The sequence below is a fragment of the Elaeis guineensis genome, chromosome 6 (assembly GCF_000442705.2).
Source record: "Elaeis guineensis isolate ETL-2024a chromosome 6, EG11, whole genome shotgun sequence".
NCBI lineage: Eukaryota > Viridiplantae > Streptophyta > Magnoliopsida > Arecales > Arecaceae > Elaeis > Elaeis guineensis.
Window position 1 is genome coordinate 127,313,023 of NC_025998.2, and position 19,911 is coordinate 127,332,933.

The following is a 19,911-nucleotide window of genomic DNA, read 5'->3' on the forward strand; positions in this document are numbered from 1 at the left end:
TCAATATTCTTCTTTGATTTATGAATTTTGAAAATAAGATATTTCACTCGATATCTTATGCAAACAACATAAGCTCCTGACGGGCTATCCCAGGCACAAGCTCCTGACGGGCTATCCCAGGCATAAGCTCCTATATCTCTCTTTTTCATTTAATCATTATGTGTTGATTTCATCAAATCAATTCTGACTTACATTATGATCAATTTAAATATGTCATATCCATATAATCATATCATCAATCTTTGATATATATATATTGACATAACATACTCATGCTCAAAATCATATGAGCAAATAATGGTGTCTCAAATATAGCAAATTCATCGATCTCAAATCCAACGATGCAAAATCAATGATGCAAGATCAACGATAAAATAGCATATATAATAGTGATCATGTACAGGGATTCTTATCTTTACCGGTGACTGATCCAAGCATAGAAATCAATGTTCTTCTTTGATTTATGAATTTTAAAAATAAGATATTCCACTCGATATCTTATGCAAACAATCATATCTCTTCATGATCCTGATCAAATATAAAAATTATATATGGAGAAATTATCAATAATCGATCCTAATAACACAAATCCAGGACTTCTCCTAAGATTATCCAAAATCGAGATTTGTCTGAGTATCTAGACCCTCTATTGGTCCACAAAACTTTTAGAGAGAGAAAATCCATGAAGAGAGAGAAAATTCTAGAGAGAAAAAGTTTTAGAGAGAAAAAATGAAGAGAGAATCTTCATATCCTCAGATAAGGCAATTCATGATTGAGATCATCAGAGATCATATCAAGGTAACTCAATATGGATTAACTATGCTTGATGTTATAAATTTCGAATAAAAACCGAGCTGGGATCTAATCTACTGCACAAATTTTAAGGCTTCAATCTCTCTTCAATTAGCCCAGGCACCTACATAAAGCCCTTATTCTTCCAGGTCATCATATTTTTATCTCAAGTTTATCTTAGGGTCTGTGATGAAATCAGAGAGAGAGAGAGAAAGATCCTAGAGAGACAAAATTCATAAAGAGAAAGAAAAGTCTAGAGAGAGAAAATAGAGAGAGAATCTAGAGAGAGAAGATGGAGAGAGAAGGTAGAGAGAGGAGAGAGAAAAAAGAGAGAAAGGAGAGAGAGGAGAGAGAGAAAATTCTCTTTTTTTTATTTTTTTTTCTCTTTTTCTTTTTTCTTTTTCTTTCTTTTCTTTTCTTCTTTTTCTTCTTCCCTTCCCGTTTTCTTCTTTCTTTCCTCTTCCTTCGCCAAACAGGGGAGGACCAGAGGGAGGCTCGATGGCTCAACTCCGGCGAAGGTGGCGGCACGGTCGGAGGTCCGGTAGTGGCGGCTGACAGCAAAGAGCAAGGGAGTGGCCGACAGCAAGGTTCGGCCGATGGAGAAAAAATTCGAAAAATAGGGATCCGCCCTTTTTCCTCTTGTTTTTCAATCATTGGTCGGTCGCCGGCAGCCAAGGCTTCCCGAAGATGATAGGTAGAGAGGTGAGGGTCCAATCCTAGGGGTGAGATATCACAAACGGTGGCGTCGATGGCCGAAAAAATGAGAAAGATGGCTCGTCCGAATAGAGCAAAATAAGGTCATGATGTTTTGTAGATTTTTTGACGATCCCGACGGCCGACAAGGGTGCACAAAGCCATAGAAAGGAGGGAAAGGAAGAGAGGAAGGAGGGCTGGGGTTTACCTCAAACTTTGATGAGAGCTCCGGTGAGAATTTGAGGCAAACATGAGAAGGGCATGGACGGCTTCAACGAAAAAAATCCGAAAGGAAGAAGAGAAAGAAACTAGTGCTCGTCGTGGCCAACCATAGAGGAGAAAGGGAGGATTTTATAGAGGTCTTTCTAGGATTCCTAGTGGCCCTAGGAGTCCTTATTCTAGTCGGCAAGAGGAGGAAGAAGAAGACTCCTGTTGGGAGTCTTCTTGTTCCATTTTTTTTTTCTTAGGCGGGCTTTGTAGACCTAAATCTAGATAGGCTTGATCCAGGGCCCAATAGGCTGGATTATTACATTTTCTCCCCCTTAAAATAATTTCGTCCTCAAAATTAAATTATGTTGTTGAGATACGTAATTAAAAATATACGCTCATCATGTCATTCTCATGCTTCCGATAATATCTTACATATTATTTATTTCTCATGATCTTGATTTAACAAAATTATATAAAATCTTAAATTTATTTTTTTTATATTGAAAATAATAATATTTTGGATTTGTATTAACATAATACAATTATTTATCCAATACATTCCACTCAGAATTCATAATTGTCTCAAACTACTTATGATAGGAATTCAGATGTCTAAGGTTCTTCTTGGTATTATCTATAATGATATAATCTATTGACAAAAATTGTCTGACTATGATCATATTAAGTCAAAAATTATAGCATCTTTCATTATCAATAAAATCTTTCTTTATTTATAATTAATGTATTGCATAATATCTTTTAATGTAAAAGATTAATATTTCTAATCAATTTAAACTACTATGCTTTTACTGCGCATTCTGATCTTAACTTATCAAATTATATAAATCTATCGAAGATCAATAACATCCTTATATGTTAGATAAATCAAAGATAGATCCAACTTTTAAATTTTTATTTAGATCTTAAAATAAAATTTTAAATTTTTTTATCTTTACTGCCCCTTAGGCATAGCACATCAAAATTAAATCTTGATCCACTTTTCATGTTTGAATTCATTATATAAGCTTCATCACTCTTCAAGAATCCAATATGTCTAAAATTAATTTGAGTTAACTTTCGATTTACCTTACAATCATTTAAATAATTCTCAAATTAATTTTTTTTTTAAAGAATTAACTCCAACTTGAACAAACTAGAAGAACTCAAACCAACATCTTTGTAAATAGAATCAACTTGATTATTTCTTGTAGAGCTCTCTTCATCACAATCCTTAATATTAATTGATAAATTCATGCAAAATCTCATCACTCTTATTTGTCAAGACTTATATAAATCATCCAAAATTTAACAATAAGATACCTTAGATCAGCTCAGAAATTTGAACTTTGATTTGAATTACAGTCCACTATCTTCAATACTCATAAGAAAAAGTAAGGAATCTAATCCAGGATGGAAATATAAATTATTAAAGATTTCATCATAACCTGTATATCATACTCTGACAAAATAAATTTTTTTCTTCAATTTAACAACAATATCAAAATACCTTTGATCCACTTAGAAAAGTAAATTTTTGACTTGAAATTCAATGCAACTTGAAAAATCAAGAAATCAGGTCCAAATATGATATTTTGAATAACCAAAAATTTTACCAAGATGTGTATCTCATATTCTCATAATAAAATTTAAGTATATTTTTTATCTAAAATAAAATTTCATATATGACCTCTTATAGATTTAACATTTGAAAATATTTTTTTCTCATATAATATACTTTCTTCGTAGACCACATCCTAACTAACTTCCTTCTGATAAGTCTAAAAATTTTATAATGCTCAGAAAATTAACATCGAAATTAAAAATTTTTATTATAACCTTCACTCATATAAGTTTCACATTCAATAGATAATCAAGTATACTCAACACAACACATCAATATCTCCCTCTTCATTCTAGGGTCAACACTTCTCATACTTAGGTCAACCCTACTAATTAAAATCCAAGATATAACTCGTCAATTCTATTATAGACATCATATGCCACTTATGTATAAATTTCATCATAGTATCTACTGGTTCAAAATTTAAATATCGAATCTTTTCTTTTATATCTATCATGTTTCTCATAATCATAGCCTCGGTTTAAATATCACTAAAGTCACAATCCTGAATAATTATAACCTTAAGATCAAATACCTTAAGTTATATTCTCTAGTAATCATAACCTAAACTCTAATATCATTCTATCATATCCTTAATGATCATAATCTTAAACTCTGATATTATCAATCATACTCTATTGATCATGATCCCAGAATTTTGATATCACTTATGTCACAATCTCTAGTGACCTTAAATCTTAGCTCTGGTACTATTTTGTCATATCCTAATCACTTGTATCATAGTCTCCAAATGAATGTAACCTAAGCTCTAAGCTCAGATACCACTTTGTCACATCCTATTGATCTTATATAAAATTTTGATATCACTTCATAATCCCTAGGAACTTAAACTTAAACTCTAATATCATTTTGTCATATCCTAATCATTTATATCATAATCTCCAAATGATCATAACCTGAGCTCTGATACCATTCTGTCACGCTCCGAACCCAATAGTCAGTTCGGATACATGATAGCCGCACACTTCTTAGAGCAAACCCTAAAGAATATGCAAGGCTAAAAATAATTTCTTACAACCTCAACATCCATAATATCTAATTTCAATAATAACTAGTAAAACTTGCATAATTACAATTAAAATTTTTCAATCCTCTGATCAGATATCATGACATTCTATTTATTCATTTGCTCACCCGCAATCCAAACTATAGCCAATCATGAGCGTCCTGTAACTCTGAGAAGAAAAAAAAAAGATGAAGTGGTGTGAGCTTTATAGTCCATTAAGAATTTTTATATCACACCGATATAATAATATAATCTGAAAATAAGAATAAGTAATAAAACATAAAATTTCATGTTCAATATCTAGAATAATTCAAATATCTATAAATTATCTGTTTTATCAAAAGAGATGCATCATCATATATTAATGGATAAAATACTTTTGTTCAACAATTGTTTCATGTTTTGTCTTTTATTTTTCTTTTGATTATCATATGATCTTTAATCTTTTTCTTTTTTTTGGCTCTGGACTAACCAAGTCTATACCTCAATCATCATCCGAATCAATTTTTACTTAAAAGCCTTTCAAGACTGTCCCAAGATGAGCTCCTGACTGGCTGTCCTACGTACGAAAGTCCGTGAGAGACTGTCCCAGGCATAAGCTCTTGGCGGGCTGTCTCAGACATGAGCTCCTGACTGGCTAATCCACCTATAAGCCAGTGAGGGCTGTCCCAGGCATAAGCTCCTAATGGACTGTCCCAAGCATAAGCTCCTGACAGGCTGTTCTACATGACAAGACTAGTCCATACTATATCTCTCTTTTTCATTTAATCATTATGTGTTGATTTCATCAAATCAATTTCGACTTACATTATGATCAATTTAGATATGTCATATCCATATAATCATGCCATCAATCTCTGATAGATATATATTGACATAACATACTCATGCTCAAAATCATATAAGCAAATAATGGTATCTCAGATATAGCAAATTTACCAATCTCAAATCCAACGATGCAAAACCAATGATGCAAAATTAACGGTAAAATAGCATATATAATAGTAATCATGTACAGAGATTCTTACTTTTACCGATGACTGATCCAAGCATAAAAAATTAATATTTTTTTTTGATTTATAAATTTTAAAAATAAGATATTCCACTCGACATCTTATGCAAACAATCGTATCTCTTTATGATCCTGATCAAATATAAAAATTATATATAAAAAAATTATCAATAATCAATCCTAATAACACAAATTCAGAACTTCTCCTAGGATCACCCAAAGTCGGGATTTGTTTGAGTATTTGGACCCTCCATTGGTCCACAAGACTTTTAGAGAGAAAAAATTCATGAAGAGAGAAAATTTTAGAGAAAGAAAGTTTTAAAGAGAGAAAATAGAGAGAAAAAATGAAGAAAAAATCTTCATATCCTTAGATGAGGTAATTCATGATTGAGATCATCAGAGGTCATATCAGGATAACTCAATATGAATTAACCATGATCGATGTTATAAATTTTGAATAAAAATCGGACTGGGATCCAATCTACTGCATAAATTTTGAAGCACTCTCAAGTCATCATATTTCATCTCAAGTTTATCCTAGAGTCTATGATGCAATCAGAGAGAGAGAGAAAGATCCTAGAGAGATAAAATCCATAAAGAGAGAGAAAGGTCTAGAGAGAGAAAATAGAGAGAGAAGATGGAGAGAGAAGATGGAGAGAGAAGGTAGAGAGAGGAGAGAGAAAAGATAGAGAAAGGAGAGAGAGGAGAGAGAAAAAATTCTCTCTTTTTCTTTTTTTTTCTTTTTTTTTCTTTCTCTTTTTCTTTTTTTTTCTTTCTTTTCTTTTCTTCTTTCTCTTCTTCCCTTCCCGTTTTCTTCTTTTTTTTCTCTTTCTTGGCCGAACAGGGGAGGACCAGAGGGAGGCTCGGTGGCTCAGCTCCGACGAAGGCGGCAGCACGATTGGAGGTCCGGCAGCGATGGCTGATAGCGGAGAGCAAGGGAGTGGCCGATGGCAAGGTTCGACCAACGGAGAAAAAATTCAAAAAACATGGACCCACCCTTTTTACTCTTGTTTTTCAATCATTGGCCAGTCGCCGGCGGACAAGGCTTCCCGAGGATGACAGGAAGAGAGGTGAGGGTCCTATCCTAGGGGTGAGACGTCGCAAACAGTGGCGTCGATGGCCAAAAAAGTGAGGAAGATGGCTCGTCCGAACAGAGCAAAATAGGGTCATGATGTTTTGTGGATTTTTCAACGATCCCGACGGCCGACGAGGGTGCACAAAGCCATGAAAAAGAGGGGAAGGAAGAGAGAAAAGAAGGCTAGGGCTTACCTCAAACTCCGATGAGATCTTCGGCGAGAATTTGAGGCAAACACGAGAAGGGCGTGGACGGCTTCAACGAAAAAAATCCGAAAAGAAGAAGAGGAAGAAACTAATGCTTGTCGTGGCCGACCATAGAGGAGGAAGGGAGGATTTTATAGAGGTCTTCTTAGGGTTCCTAATGGCCCTAGGAGTCCTTATTCTAGTCGGCAAGAGGAGGAAGAAGAAGACTCCCGTTGGGAGTCTTCTCGTTCTCTTTTTTTTTCTTCTTTAGGTGAGCTTAGTGGACCTAAATCTAGATGGGCTTGATCCAGGGCCCAATAGGCTGGGTTATTACAACTATCAAGTCTGGGAACTTCCATTTTCTTTGTTTATGAGATAGATGATCCTTCAGCTGAGGTATTTCTATATATCATGTTCATTTCTTGAGGCGCATTTCATGAGGTCATTGTAAGGCTAAGCACAATATCGTGAGCTTTGAAATTAGTATTTGAATTATGAAACTAATTGAATTTGTAATCTCCCTCCAATAGCTGGTTGTAAGTAGATAAATTGTATATTCAATCTTCCTTAGTCAATTGGTCACTAAAAGTTTGTCTAATTTGTTGAAGGGAATCATGTCTTAAATCACTGTTCATGAATTAAAATAATGCACTGAATAGAGATCTAATTTTCAAAATATTATTTTTATTAAAATAAATAGTGAAAGTGCTAACTAACTGTCACTATTCTTGTTATAAAGATGCATTATAATGAAACATCCATTTTGACAAAATTATAACTATTTTCAAAGACCTTTAAAGCTCTTATAATAGCTATTGTAAGTCATAAAGTGTAACTATTTTCTTATAATAGCTATCATTATTCTTAACTTCAAGATTAGGTAGGACGTTTTCTTTTCAAAAGAAAATATTAAAAGAAAATATTAAAAGTTTTATAGATTTCCATACATCTAATATATATAATATAAAACGGAGACCTCTCAACAGAGGAGCCTCCACATGACACGTGGAGTATTAGGAAAAAGAGAAAAAACCACGTGTTAGTCGGGAGCAAACACGTCAGAAAAAAGTCGGGAGGAGGTGGGTGAGGGCTCGGTGAGGCTGTTGATGGAGACGTGCTTCATCCATCATTTTTCGCTAGTGGAGGTGGGGATAATGATGGTAGAGGCATCCGTAGAGGCAGGGACAACAGTGATGGATGCGTTGACAAAGGCAGAGATGACGGCGGTAGATGACAATGGCGGTGGAGGCATTGACGGAGGCAAAGGATTTCTGGCAGCGAGAAAGGCTGCCAGAAGGGTTTTCGACAATTTTTCTGGAAGCGTGGTGGGCGATCTACGATGATCGGAGGAGAGGAGAGGATGGATGGACCCACCAATGCCAGCGAAGTGGATAGGGTAGGAGGAGAGCTTCTTGAGGTAGGCCATGAGGTGGGAAGCAATGGAGTCGTTGGAGACCTTGCCAGTGATAAGGAAGGCCCTGAGCTCGCCATCTCGAACGGCCATGTCGATGACTATGCGGGACAACAAAGGTCACATCACCTTCTGGGTCATCCTCCATGGCCTAAATCTGTGATTGCCGTGCCTCGCAGCCCCGATCGCTCTCAATAGCATCATCTATTGCTTCGTAGTAAATCTCCGAATTTGTGAGGAGAAAACCCTTGCAGGGTTTAAGACACCGACTGTCTTGTGCTTCCCTCAGCCTCGCGTATAAAATACATATCCCTCCGTCTGCCATGCATGAAGAAAAAAAAATAAAAAAAAAAAAGGGCTAGAGCTCCCATCATTTCAATAAGTGGACCAGGGAAGGGTGAAGAGGGTTTGGAGGTGTCAAATATGAGAAGTCCTCATATAAGTTGTTATGCGTATGAAGTGGATGGGTGCGATTGTTTTATGAAAATTTTGGATGGTAGATCTTTGTTCTGCATAAAAATTGTATGAAAATGTCAAATTGAAATACACAGTAAGAGAGGAGGGTACGGCTTCAGCTTTTTAGCATTTCTCTGTGCCCTTCACTTCACCTCCCTTTCTCCATGCGATGAAGTGATGAGATCACACGGTTCGTAAAGCACAAAAAAAAATTTTGAACCCCATGCACTGTGCACGAGTCATATTTTTCTTCTTCCAAAAAAATGATAATTCTATTATTCTTTTAGAAATCAAAAAAGTTATAGAAAAAAATTAAATCTTTTAAATTAAAGTTGATGAATACAATCTCAAAAGAGGACTAAGCTACATTGTTCTTAAAATAGTTTCGAATGATGTATGCAACGAATTAGAAGACAAGAGAAATCAAGAAAAAATCATTATGAGTGATGTATTTTATTCTTTTACTATGGATGATTATATTTATATATTTTATTTTAATAATTGATAACTAAATCTCTTTTTACAAATTGAAGTAGATGAGGATGAAATTTTTATTATTGAGACGACTATGAAGAAAAGAGATGTGCATAGAATGCAAATAGATGATCGTATTCTACTTAATGATGATGATTTTGAAACAACTAATATTTAAAATATTGATTCAAGAAATGATTTCTCTATTAACAAAAGATAAAAATGATTATGTTATTTCTTACTATCATATTATTTAAACAATCTGAGTTTATATTTTTATTTAGAACATTTGATATCATCTTTGATGTCTTTTATATTATATTAAATTTTTAATTTATAAAAATATTATTTTAAAAAATAATTATATGCCATGCATCACACAGGATGCAAATAAATGGTCGTATTCTGCTTAATGATGACGATTTTGAAACAACTGGTACTGAAAATATTGATTCAAAAAATGATTTCTCTATCAACAAAAGATAGAAATGATTATGTTACTTCTTACTATCATATTATTTAAACAATCTGAGTTTATATTTTTATTTAGAATATTTGATATCATCTATGATATTTTTTATATTATATTAAATTTTTAATTTATAAAAATATTATTTTAAGAAATAATTACATGCCATACATCGCACGAAATGCAAATAGATGGTCGTATTCTACTTAATGATGACGATTTTGAAACAACTGATACTGAAAATATTAATTCAAGAAATAATTTCTCTATCAACAAAAGATATAAATGATTATGTTACTTCTTACTATCATGTTATTTAAACAATCTGAGTTTATATTTTTATTTAGAACATTTGATATCATCTATGATGTCTTTTATATTATATTAAATTTTTAATTTATAAAAATATTATTTTAAAAAATAATTATATGTCATGTATCGCATAAAATTCTAAGCTAGTTAAAGTAAATAAGACGATCTTTTTTTTATAATGCACGCATTCATGAGCTCCATCATATCTCTCACACAGTCTAAGCCTCAAAGTAAGGAGTCCTAATGCTCCAGTCTCAATGGCGAGCTCCATTTCTTCTCTTAAAAAAAGTGAATTATTTGTTGCGTGGACCGCCATGTCCATTGCTTTTTGTAACCTAAACTTGGCCATCTAAACGCAATAATCGAAAGTAGCACTAACTCACAGAGCTAGAAGTTGGACAACTGGAATCAAACAGTAGAATTGATTGGGACTTGGATGGCCACTCGCGTTACTAATTACATCAAGATAGTTCTCTTGGACTCTTTTCTTGTTATTCCTTGTCTATCTCTGCTCTAAAATCTATCATCCTCACTCTCGGGGATGTATTTATATTAGAATTGTATAATATATTTATCTCACTAAAAAAAAATAAAAGAAAAAAAAGAGTTGGAGAGCCCATCTCTAGTAATATTCAACTTCTTTCTTCGCATGTTGCACATCCTTCTTCATATGGTTCACGATGCTGATGTGTGATGCTGCTTCATTAATATAGCTGTTGCGGGATGATAATTTGGTGAGCATGGATAGCATGGGCAATAACAATGGATGCGATGATACTGTACAAGTTTGTGAGGATAATTACACTAGGCGAGAAGTATTCTTTAACAAATTAGAGTGCATTACGTACGTGCATGTGCAAGTGAGAATCAAGGCCTAACTGATTGATGATAACACCTCCTCCTTGGCAATAGCGATTCTTGGTTTAAAAAATTTTAGATGATACATCTCTAAGTATTTTGCCTTTGTAAGTAATTTCAAGCGTGTCTCCATTTTATTTCTCTGAAAAAAATACATGCACGTGTAAATGGAGAAATTCATATCAAATGCATATTGAAACTAATGAGCACTAAGGAACATGAATGTACCTCTCATGAATTATGCCCTTATCTTGTATGTCACAATCTGTGGGGATTGGTCAATTTGGAGCACACCCTGATGGCATCTAGATACATTATCATTGTGGCATAGTGATTATATTCAACATGCGAAAGCGAGCTACAGATAAACGCGCCATAAAAGCTTCTTTAAAAAAATATAATTTTATCAAATACATGCAAAGCATGCATATGGAGAGGGATTTGGTATGGTCTGTCTCTTGCGAGCAGGTAGTTGGCACCTTCTCTTCAGGCAAGAATTCAAGGATTTCAGCATGCGTGGAGGCAAATAACTACAGTATTCTGAAAAAAAAGAAGTGTAGGGCAATGAAGGAGTTTCCAATTCTGCATGCACATGTAATCAATAAATTCTATAGTTCCTGTTGGGAGATACCCACCGACCGCCCGACCGACTGCCGGAGGGCCCGACCGACTGCCGGAGGGCCCGACCGACCGACCGACTGCCGAAGGGCCCGATCGACTAGCGGCCCAACTGACCGACTGGCGGCCCGACCGCCTCCGACGGACGACTCCGACTGGCCAATAGACCGACCGGTCGTCGGTCGGGGCGACCGACTGACGGATGCCATCAGCGGCTAACTGCCGGCCGTCCAACGGCCCATCGCCGACTGGGGGTATGTCGGGCGTATCCATCCCGACCGACTGAACCCAGAGGTCTGATGGCCGACTCACATGATGCTCGCCGACCAATGGAGGGGCCCGACACCACTCAGCTGGCTACCGACTTTGGGTCGGTCGGCTCCTCCAACCACCGTACAGCCGCCAGACGTTGTCAGCTCTGACACGGGCATGCGGCACGGCTACCTAGGGGCATTGTCCCGCACAGGGCATAGTCAACCCTGGTGATTGGACAGCCGCGCGGCAACATGACATTTTCACGGCGACTCTGACAGTCTACAGTGAGTTGACAGTTCCTCACTTGTCCGCGCCATTAATGACGGCGCCATACCATGCTCCACTATATATATACCGGGGAAGGCAACAGTGCGGGGGATCGATCCGCCCGTCTCTCCCACATACGCAGGCTCGCTTCTCTCTCTCTCTCTCTCTCTCTCTTTCTCAGAGCTCTCCGTCTACATTTCACTGTTGCCCAGTCACCTCTCTGACGTGACCGTCGGAGGGTCCCCGACCGGAGCCGCCTCCGGTCAGTGCGGACTTCCTTTTGCAGGTGCACGCTTCCCGGCGATCGGGCGACGAGGCGATTGGCCGCAACAGATTGGCGCGCCAGGTAGGGGACAGCATGACCAAGAGCTGACACAACAGCGCGAAAGAAATGATTAAACGAACAGAGTTCGGCGCCAGTTGCGCCGGACAGAGTCCGTAGTAATCAAGTAGATTCCGGACGAACTCCGGAATCGGAAGCCGAAGATCCGCGCGAAGGTCTTCGACGTACAGCGCCAGATCGCCAGGCGGAGGGTTGTTGACCCGACCACCGGCCCCTGGAGCAGAGAGCCGAAACTGCTCCGGGATGCGATAGTGCTCCCGAAGCCGATCGACGTTCGGCCCCGAAAGCGAGGAGGCCTCATCTTCCGGAGCCGATCGGGAGTCGTCGGTCGGGTTCCCCGACCGAGCTCCCTGGGTCGGATTCCTGGTCATTATGCCGGAATCGAAAGAAAAGAAAGAGAAGAGAAAGAAGAAGAAGGAGAAGAAGGGGCCACGAACCAGATGGACCCTCCGGAAGCGAGGAAGAGCTCTGCCCGCGACGATCGAGAAATCGCCCGGACAGAGTTTCCCCAGTAGAATGGCAAGTGTGGGTCAGGGGTCCGGGAGGTCCTATATATATAGGGCCGACCGACGGCCGAGATGCTTCCGCGCCGACCGAAGACCTGCAGATGCGCGACGCGTGGCGCCCGCCGGTTGGCGGACGATTCGGCGCGCCCCGTCCCGGGACGGCCGCACCGCCCACATTAAATGCCGGAGGGGGCGCCGGCCAACCATCTCGACACGCGGCACGCAGGGCGCGGCTCCGCGTTCATGCGCCCGCGCCGGTTCGCATTCCCGATGGGACGCCTGACAGCGGCCCACACTCCCGCGATCAGCGCCGAATATCCGGTCGTCTGACGCCGTATCGTCCGGCGCTCGATCTCCTGACGCCGACGTGACTTCTGACATCGACTGGACGTCCGGATCGCTCAGCATTCATGAGGCGTCTGACATCGGATCAGCCGGCAGTACGGTCGGATCTACACATGCGACAAATCCACTCCCAGTCGACCGGGATTGCTGTCCGAATGAAAGCGTCGGCCAGCTCGCCACCCGACTTAGGAGTGGAGGGGGGCAACTGTTGGGGGATACCCACCGACCGACCGACCGACTGCCGGAGGGCCCGACTGACTGCCGGAGGGCCCGACCGACTGTCGGAGGGCCCAACCGACTGCCGGAGGGCCCGACCGACTGCCGGAGGGCCCGACCGACCGACCGACTGTCGGAGGGCCCGACCGACTAGCGGCCCAACTGACCGACTGGCGGCCCGACCGCCTCCGACGGACGACTCCGACTGGCCGATAGACCGACCGATCGTCGGTCGGGGCGACCGACTGACGGATGCCATCAGCGGCTAACTGCCGGCCGTCCAACGGCCCATCACCGACTGGGGGTATGTCGGGCGTATCCATCCCGACCGACTGAACCCAGAGGTCTGATGGCCGACTCACATGATGCTCGCCGACCAATGGAGGGGCCCGACACCACTCAGCTGGCTATCGACTTTGGGTCGGTCGGCTCCTCCAACCACCGTACAGCCGCCAGACGTTGTCAGCTCTGACACGGGCATGCGGCACGGCTACCTAGGGGCATTGTCCCGCACAGGGCATAGTCAACCCTGGTGATTGGACAGCCGCGCGGCGACATGACATTTTCACGGCGACTCTGACAGTCTACAGTGAGTTGACAGTTCCTCACTTGTCCGCGCCATTAATGACGGCGCCATACCATGCTCCACTATATATATACCGGGGAAGGCAACAGTGCGGGGGATCGATCCGCCCGTCTCTCCCACATACGCAGGCTCGCTTCTCTCTCTCTCTCTCTCTCTCTCTTTCTCAGAGCTCTCCGTCTACATTTCACTGTTGCCCAGTCACCTCTCTGACTTGACCGTCGGAGGGTCCCCGACCGGAGTCGCCTCCGGTCAGTGCGGACTTCCTTTTGCAGATGCATGCTTTCCGGCGATCGGGCGACGAGGCGATTGGCCGCAACAGTTCCAAAGACAAAAATCATTTAGTCCAAAAGAATCATAAGATGATCTGACAGTGGATGGTGCATTTGAACATTAAGGAATTATACGTTAGGCAAGGAAAAATATGTCGACAATGTAGTATGAAAGCTGTTTTGGCAAAATGCAATGTGTTATTTGCATGAATGATGCATGTGTAGTTAAATAAAAATGATTTACTTCACATCTAGATGTAGTCATGTCCAGATGCTTATGAGCACTAGGGTGACATGGAGCAAAATGCATGGATATTACAGTTGGGAGGGGTGTGTTCTAGTCTGCATATAGATGCAATTATTCCTAGATGTTCTGAAAATAATTTCCATAGGTAAATGCTGTCTACAGCTCCTTTATTTAAATGGGGTCCAACCCAATACATACCTATCCTCCACATCAAGAGAATCTTGATGTTATTTCATATCTTTTATTCATTGTTTTCCTAACATGTAGGTTAATTACCTATCACCAAAATTTTGAAATAAGAATCAGTACTGGACAAAATGCAAAGTAGCAAAGGAGTTCCAAATTTGCATTCGCTATAATTAAGCAATTTGGAAGGTCCACAATGAGAATCCTATGGTGCAAAAAGGATAGGATGATCAGATCATCAGTGGTCCATTAGGTCAGTAAGGTCTAGCCAGGAGTCTCTAGCAGAGATCAGGCTTGCTTCTGAAACCAATGTAGACAGTACATTACTGCATGATATTCTCAAAACACTGAGAGCAACGTCTAAATGCAAGCCTGGAAGAAAGCTTAATTATTGGCTGGGAGATCCATTTTCACTATGCCCACAATATTCTGGTTGTCCATGGTTGTACAAGGCCCATCTTGGCGACCTTTGAAAGAATTAAGTCTATTGAATTCGGGCCCATAGTCCTCTCTATCCCGATAATTGGTAGGATGCTTGGTGTCAAATTGCTGCATTGACTAATAAAAGAGGTACTATACTGGTTTATTAGTCTAAGCAAGTGCTCCTCCCAATATTGAGCTGTGAGTCCATGATAAGTAGTATCAAAGGTAGATCTATGTGCATGACAACTTTTATTAGTCATGTAGACCCCTCACCGAGGAATACCGGGAACAAGGAGGATCTGATGGAATCGAGTAGGATTCCAGTGATAGGTAATTAGATAGGAGAGATTGTCAAAATTCCACATTAACTAATAAAAGAGATGCCACAAGTGTTTATTACCTCGGGTCAGTCCTCTCAACAGTTTAAGCTTTTGGACGAACGACCTGAATGTTGCCTAAGATTCATTTACCTCAAAATAATATGGCATGGAGTGGTAGAATCAGAGCAGCAGCAATAGTTTTGAGAATGGAGGGATGGCCGTGGTGGAAAGTATAATGATGAAAACAAAGCATTATGCTCTGTATATTGTCTATGTTTAGAATATGCTATCATGAAACAAAGACTATAAAGCATATCTTTCCTCAAATTCAAAAAAGGAAGACCTTAAACCACATCTAATCATAGCCTACCAAACACAACCATTTCACAATCAGATTTGCCATAATTCAGTTCTGATCAACCTAAGATCACCACAGCTAGCATATCTTAATACTACCACAGTACAGCACTGAATGTCGGTGAAGCTGCAGAGCATTTCACCATATAATTGTTGCTTATATGATGATATATATCTCCAAGATACTCTACAAAATGTTGGTCCACATCATGTTTAGTGTGAGATGGATATGGTCATTCATGCAGCATATTTTGCAGGCTAATTTCATACATGAAATGATTCTGGAAATATGTTTATCCTATCATGCTCTCTTTTCTATAGATGCATTTAGACATGTCATGGGTTTGAAACAGAGTACAGAGTAGGGAGGTGGATGGCAAGTACTCTCATTAAGGGAAACACTTCCCAAGGCCAACAAGTCAAAAAGACATGGGCTCACAAAGGGGATGGGCTGGACACACATGTAAAAAAGTGCATGAGGAGCATTAACCCTCACGGTAAAGATATGTGCCAAGCAGTATTCTACTTGTTTAAAGCTTGGAAAGAAAAAGACACCAACATAGGTAAGGGAGATGGGTTGTCATGTGTTTTGGTGGACAAGTGAACAACCAACTTGGGATCACATGCCATCATAATATTATTAAATTACATGAGAGAGAAAGAGATAGGGCCATTAACCATGGTTGCTGATGATTTCACAGTCTAATCATTCCCACCTTAACTTAAAGCTTCCAAAAACTAGGTCAGCCATTGGTTGCTGGAAAGCTAGTTGTTTGGAACTGTTACATTTGCTTTAGTTCACCCACAGCCGATAATTCATGGTTTCAGCAAAATGCCAAGCCAGTCCAACATAATATAGATGAAAAGATGTGTTCCTCCACTATTTCTCAGATCTTGGTTGCCAACGGTAAAGCAAGATCAAGGATAGTGACAAGATGTAATAATATTTTAAGCATGGCAACTTTAGGAAAAATATTCACTAAACAATTTGTTTGGAAGCCTTAAAGGAATTGTAATCATAAAAATTGCTGAAAAGGTAATCAAGATGTTTGCTGCTTTCCATTCAATTCTCTCAATTCATGAGAACAAGGTTTTATTCAGCTGAGAGTGGGATATTATCAAGAAAAATAACCAATAATTGCAGAACTAACACTGAGAGATAAAAGGTACTCAGATTACAATCTTTTTCCCAAAGAATTAAATTCTCATCCGGGACCGGAGTATGAGGTCAGTCTCAGATGATCAGATCATTCCATCCCTTCGCTACAGAACAGGCGAAGCAATTGCCCAAAAGGGATACTAAGATTGAAATCCTGTACACTTACTTCAAATAGATATGGTGGAAAGCACATACAAAAGAAATATTATATTCACCACAAACAGGCTGTATAGAAGAAGCTATTGAGAACAACTGCAGGAGGACCTGAAAAATCTTGGCATTTTTTGTCCACATTGCAATAATAATGTCTACCATACACCACACCACAAATTCCAGACTGCCATTCTCAGTGACAGTGATAAAATGCAAGGAGAGCTGGGAAAAAATGTTCAATTTTCCTGATGAACTTCTAGACAAAAGCCAATCAGTATTTTCCATTCCCCCAAAAAAAAAAAAAAGAACCAACACAAAGAACCGTCCGGTTTACATCAGAAGCAGTTTTACTGATGGAGTATCAAACTAATCAAATCAGTATTGTTAAGTGCTACCAAGCACTGGCCTCCATAAGCACTTCAATCAGCTCTACTATTGCGATCATTGTAACACAGATTTATTATAAGATCCAATGGAGAGAGAGAGAGAGAAAAAGGAACTTAAAGGTTTAAGTCTACTTAGAATCTGAACAGTAAGCAGCAAATGGAGCTGTTACCTCAGCACTGAATCTGAAAGAATGAATGCAACAGGAACTCATCAGCTGTCTGAAGAACCTGCACACTCCTCCAACTTCCCCCATCAATTGGAGATCACACCCACCAGAGGTTCATGCTTGACGTTGCTTCCAGCCCACCATGACTTCATCTCAGCATTCCCATTGGTACTGTTAAACTCTTCATCGACCGGAGCCGGGAGGTTAAGGTCGAGCAAGTCGGGCATCTCCAGAGGCTGCTGCTGAATCATGATGGTCTGACGGCATGCAGCATCGCCTCTGTCATCAGTGTTCATGACCAAGTGAGCTCTCTTGTGACCCCCCAATGCCTGGCCTGAAGAAAAAACCTTGCCACAGAGCAGACACTCATGGCCCTTGGCCTTCTTCGACAATCCATTGGCAGCTTCAATGCCCTCACCTTGGTCGACCATCTCCTCGACCGCTGGCAGATCAACAGAAGCATCAGTCTCCAAGCTGTTCTCACTGCCATAGCATCCCTTCATCCTCTTATGGCTTGCCCGATGGCCGCCGAGAGCTTGATAGGAGTGGAAGGTCTTGTTGCAGGTCGAGCACTCGAATTGGCTCCTCCTCTTGGCAGCCTTATCGAGACCACCATCGGAAGCATCGGACCTGGATCTTTCAATAGAATCTATACCAAATTTAGCATCAGAATCATCAAATCTTTGCTTCTCGATTTTGAATTCACTTCCATCAAATCTGGGCTTCAACCCCAATTCAGCAGCAGCAGAATTCAGATCCTTCTTCTTCGAGCTATCCTTCTTCGATTCCTCATCAGAGTCCTGAAGCTCATCAGCATCAGAATTACAGACCTTGGGCTTCTTGAATTCATTATCCCTGTCAAACCAATCATCAGAAGCATCAGATTCCACCCTCTTGAGCCCATTCCTCCAACATCCCCCATTTCTTGGAACAACATCCCCATCCCCTTCATCAATTCCCCTCTCCTCAAAGACTGCAGAATTCTTATCAGAAGACTCGGTCAACGAATGAATTCCACCACCAACACCACGGCCGCTGCCGCCGCCGCCGCCACAGTACCAGACATCCCTCGACAGCATCATAAGGCTTATAGCTCCATCCTCCTCCTCCCTCTCATACTCCGACAGCGACGAAGAACTTGCAGTGATCACCGCCACCATCCTTCTCGATCCTCTTCTCCTCCTCGGCACTGCCATCACCGCAGCCTCGCTCTCCGACCGCCCGCCATTGCTCCAAGAACCCTCCTGCTCTTCTTGCTCCTCCGAAGTTCGGCACACCCTCTCAGAGTGGCACCTCATGTGCCCAAACAGAGCTCTCCAGGACGGGAACACCTTGCCACACTCCCGGCACTGCTTCTCACCATCATCGCTAGTATAATCCGACATCCGCCACGTCTTCTTTGGTTTCTCCCTCAGTCCGTAGCTGGCTCCTCTAATGCTCGCCGGCGGCCTCTCCTCGGCGTTGTTCTCGGAGCTCCCGGCCACTGCCGTGTGGAAGTGGGACCTCATGTGTCCGCCCAGCGATCGGCCGGACGGGAAGCTCTTCCGGCACACCTTGCACCGATGCTTCAGCAATTTTTCTCCTTCCATCTATAAAACCAGGGGAGCAAAACGGAGCACCAAAAAAGAGACTAGAAAAGAGGTTAAAGAAAAGCTCAGAAGAAGGCTAAAGATGGCCTCAGATCTTGAGATTTCTTGGCTTCTGGTGTCATCTTAGAGTAGCCCAACTGAGATTAGATGGGAAAGAATGGGATCTCGTGAAAGACTTGGGACATCAACTAAGCTCTGTTCTCTTTATCTCTCTTTTAAGTGTGGAGTAAGAAGATAAAAAAGAGAGGAGGGAGGGAGAGAGAGAGAGAGAGAGAGAGAGGAGAGTGGTTGTTTCGCTCTCTCGCTCCCTGTTGTTTTGGGGTTCATCTGGGGGCCATGGATGGGAAGAGAAATCCATGCACGGAAGCAAAGTGCAAAGAGGAAAGAGAGAGAGAGAGAGAGGAGCACCGCAAAGATAAGCAGCACGTGTACCCAAACCGAGGATCCTAGGTTCGCCTGATCAGACGGCTATGACCATGCCACGTAGGACAGGCGAGCATCTTTAGGGGGATGGGGCCACTGCGGCAAAACTAACTGCCCCTAACTATTCCTTCCTTTGTCTTGCTCTTCCAGCCCACCGGAAGCACCTGTGGGCAGGATCCCCTGTTTATTCCTGAACGTAAAACATCTAGATTAATAATTTTCTATTTTGGGGAACGTGTCGTTAGATGGTTTGATGTTTCACGTGTTTTGTGTGTGGTAGTTGGCCTACTGTGGAAGGATGGGGAGAATCCTCCGTCGTTGTTCCTTTGGAGCGATCCTTTTATCCTTGGGTGTCCCATGTCTCCGGATAAAATGGGAGGCATAGTGGGAAAAAAAAAAAGGAAAGGTCAAAATAGGGCCATATTTGGAATTTTCTTAGCCGTCCAAATTGAGGGATCTTTTTGTGTAGCATTAAATGGACAAAGTCAACATGGACTGAGG

General features: G+C 40.9%; 1 protein-coding gene across 2 annotated transcripts; it reads right to left on the reverse strand.

Moving 5' to 3' along the window:
* Window positions 1-10,435: 10,435 nt before the first annotated feature.
* Window positions 10,436-19,700, reverse strand: LOC105046688 (uncharacterized). 2 transcript variants are annotated; one of them, XM_073259801.1, is made up of 2 exons: window positions 17,402-19,700; window positions 10,436-10,890 (listed from the first exon to the last, which is right to left on the reverse strand). In XM_073259801.1, the coding sequence occupies exon 1, from the start codon at window positions 18,985-18,987 to the stop codon at window positions 17,485-17,487; it is 1,503 nt and encodes a 500-aa protein (XP_073115902.1). In that variant the 5' UTR covers window positions 18,988-19,700; the 3' UTR covers window positions 10,436-10,890; window positions 17,402-17,484. The 2 variants fall into 2 exon arrangements, with proteins under 2 accessions (XP_073115902.1, XP_073115900.1); XM_073259799.1 differs by lacking the exon at window positions 10,436-10,890 and adding an exon at window positions 10,963-11,135.
* Window positions 19,701-19,911: the final 211 nt, after the last annotated feature.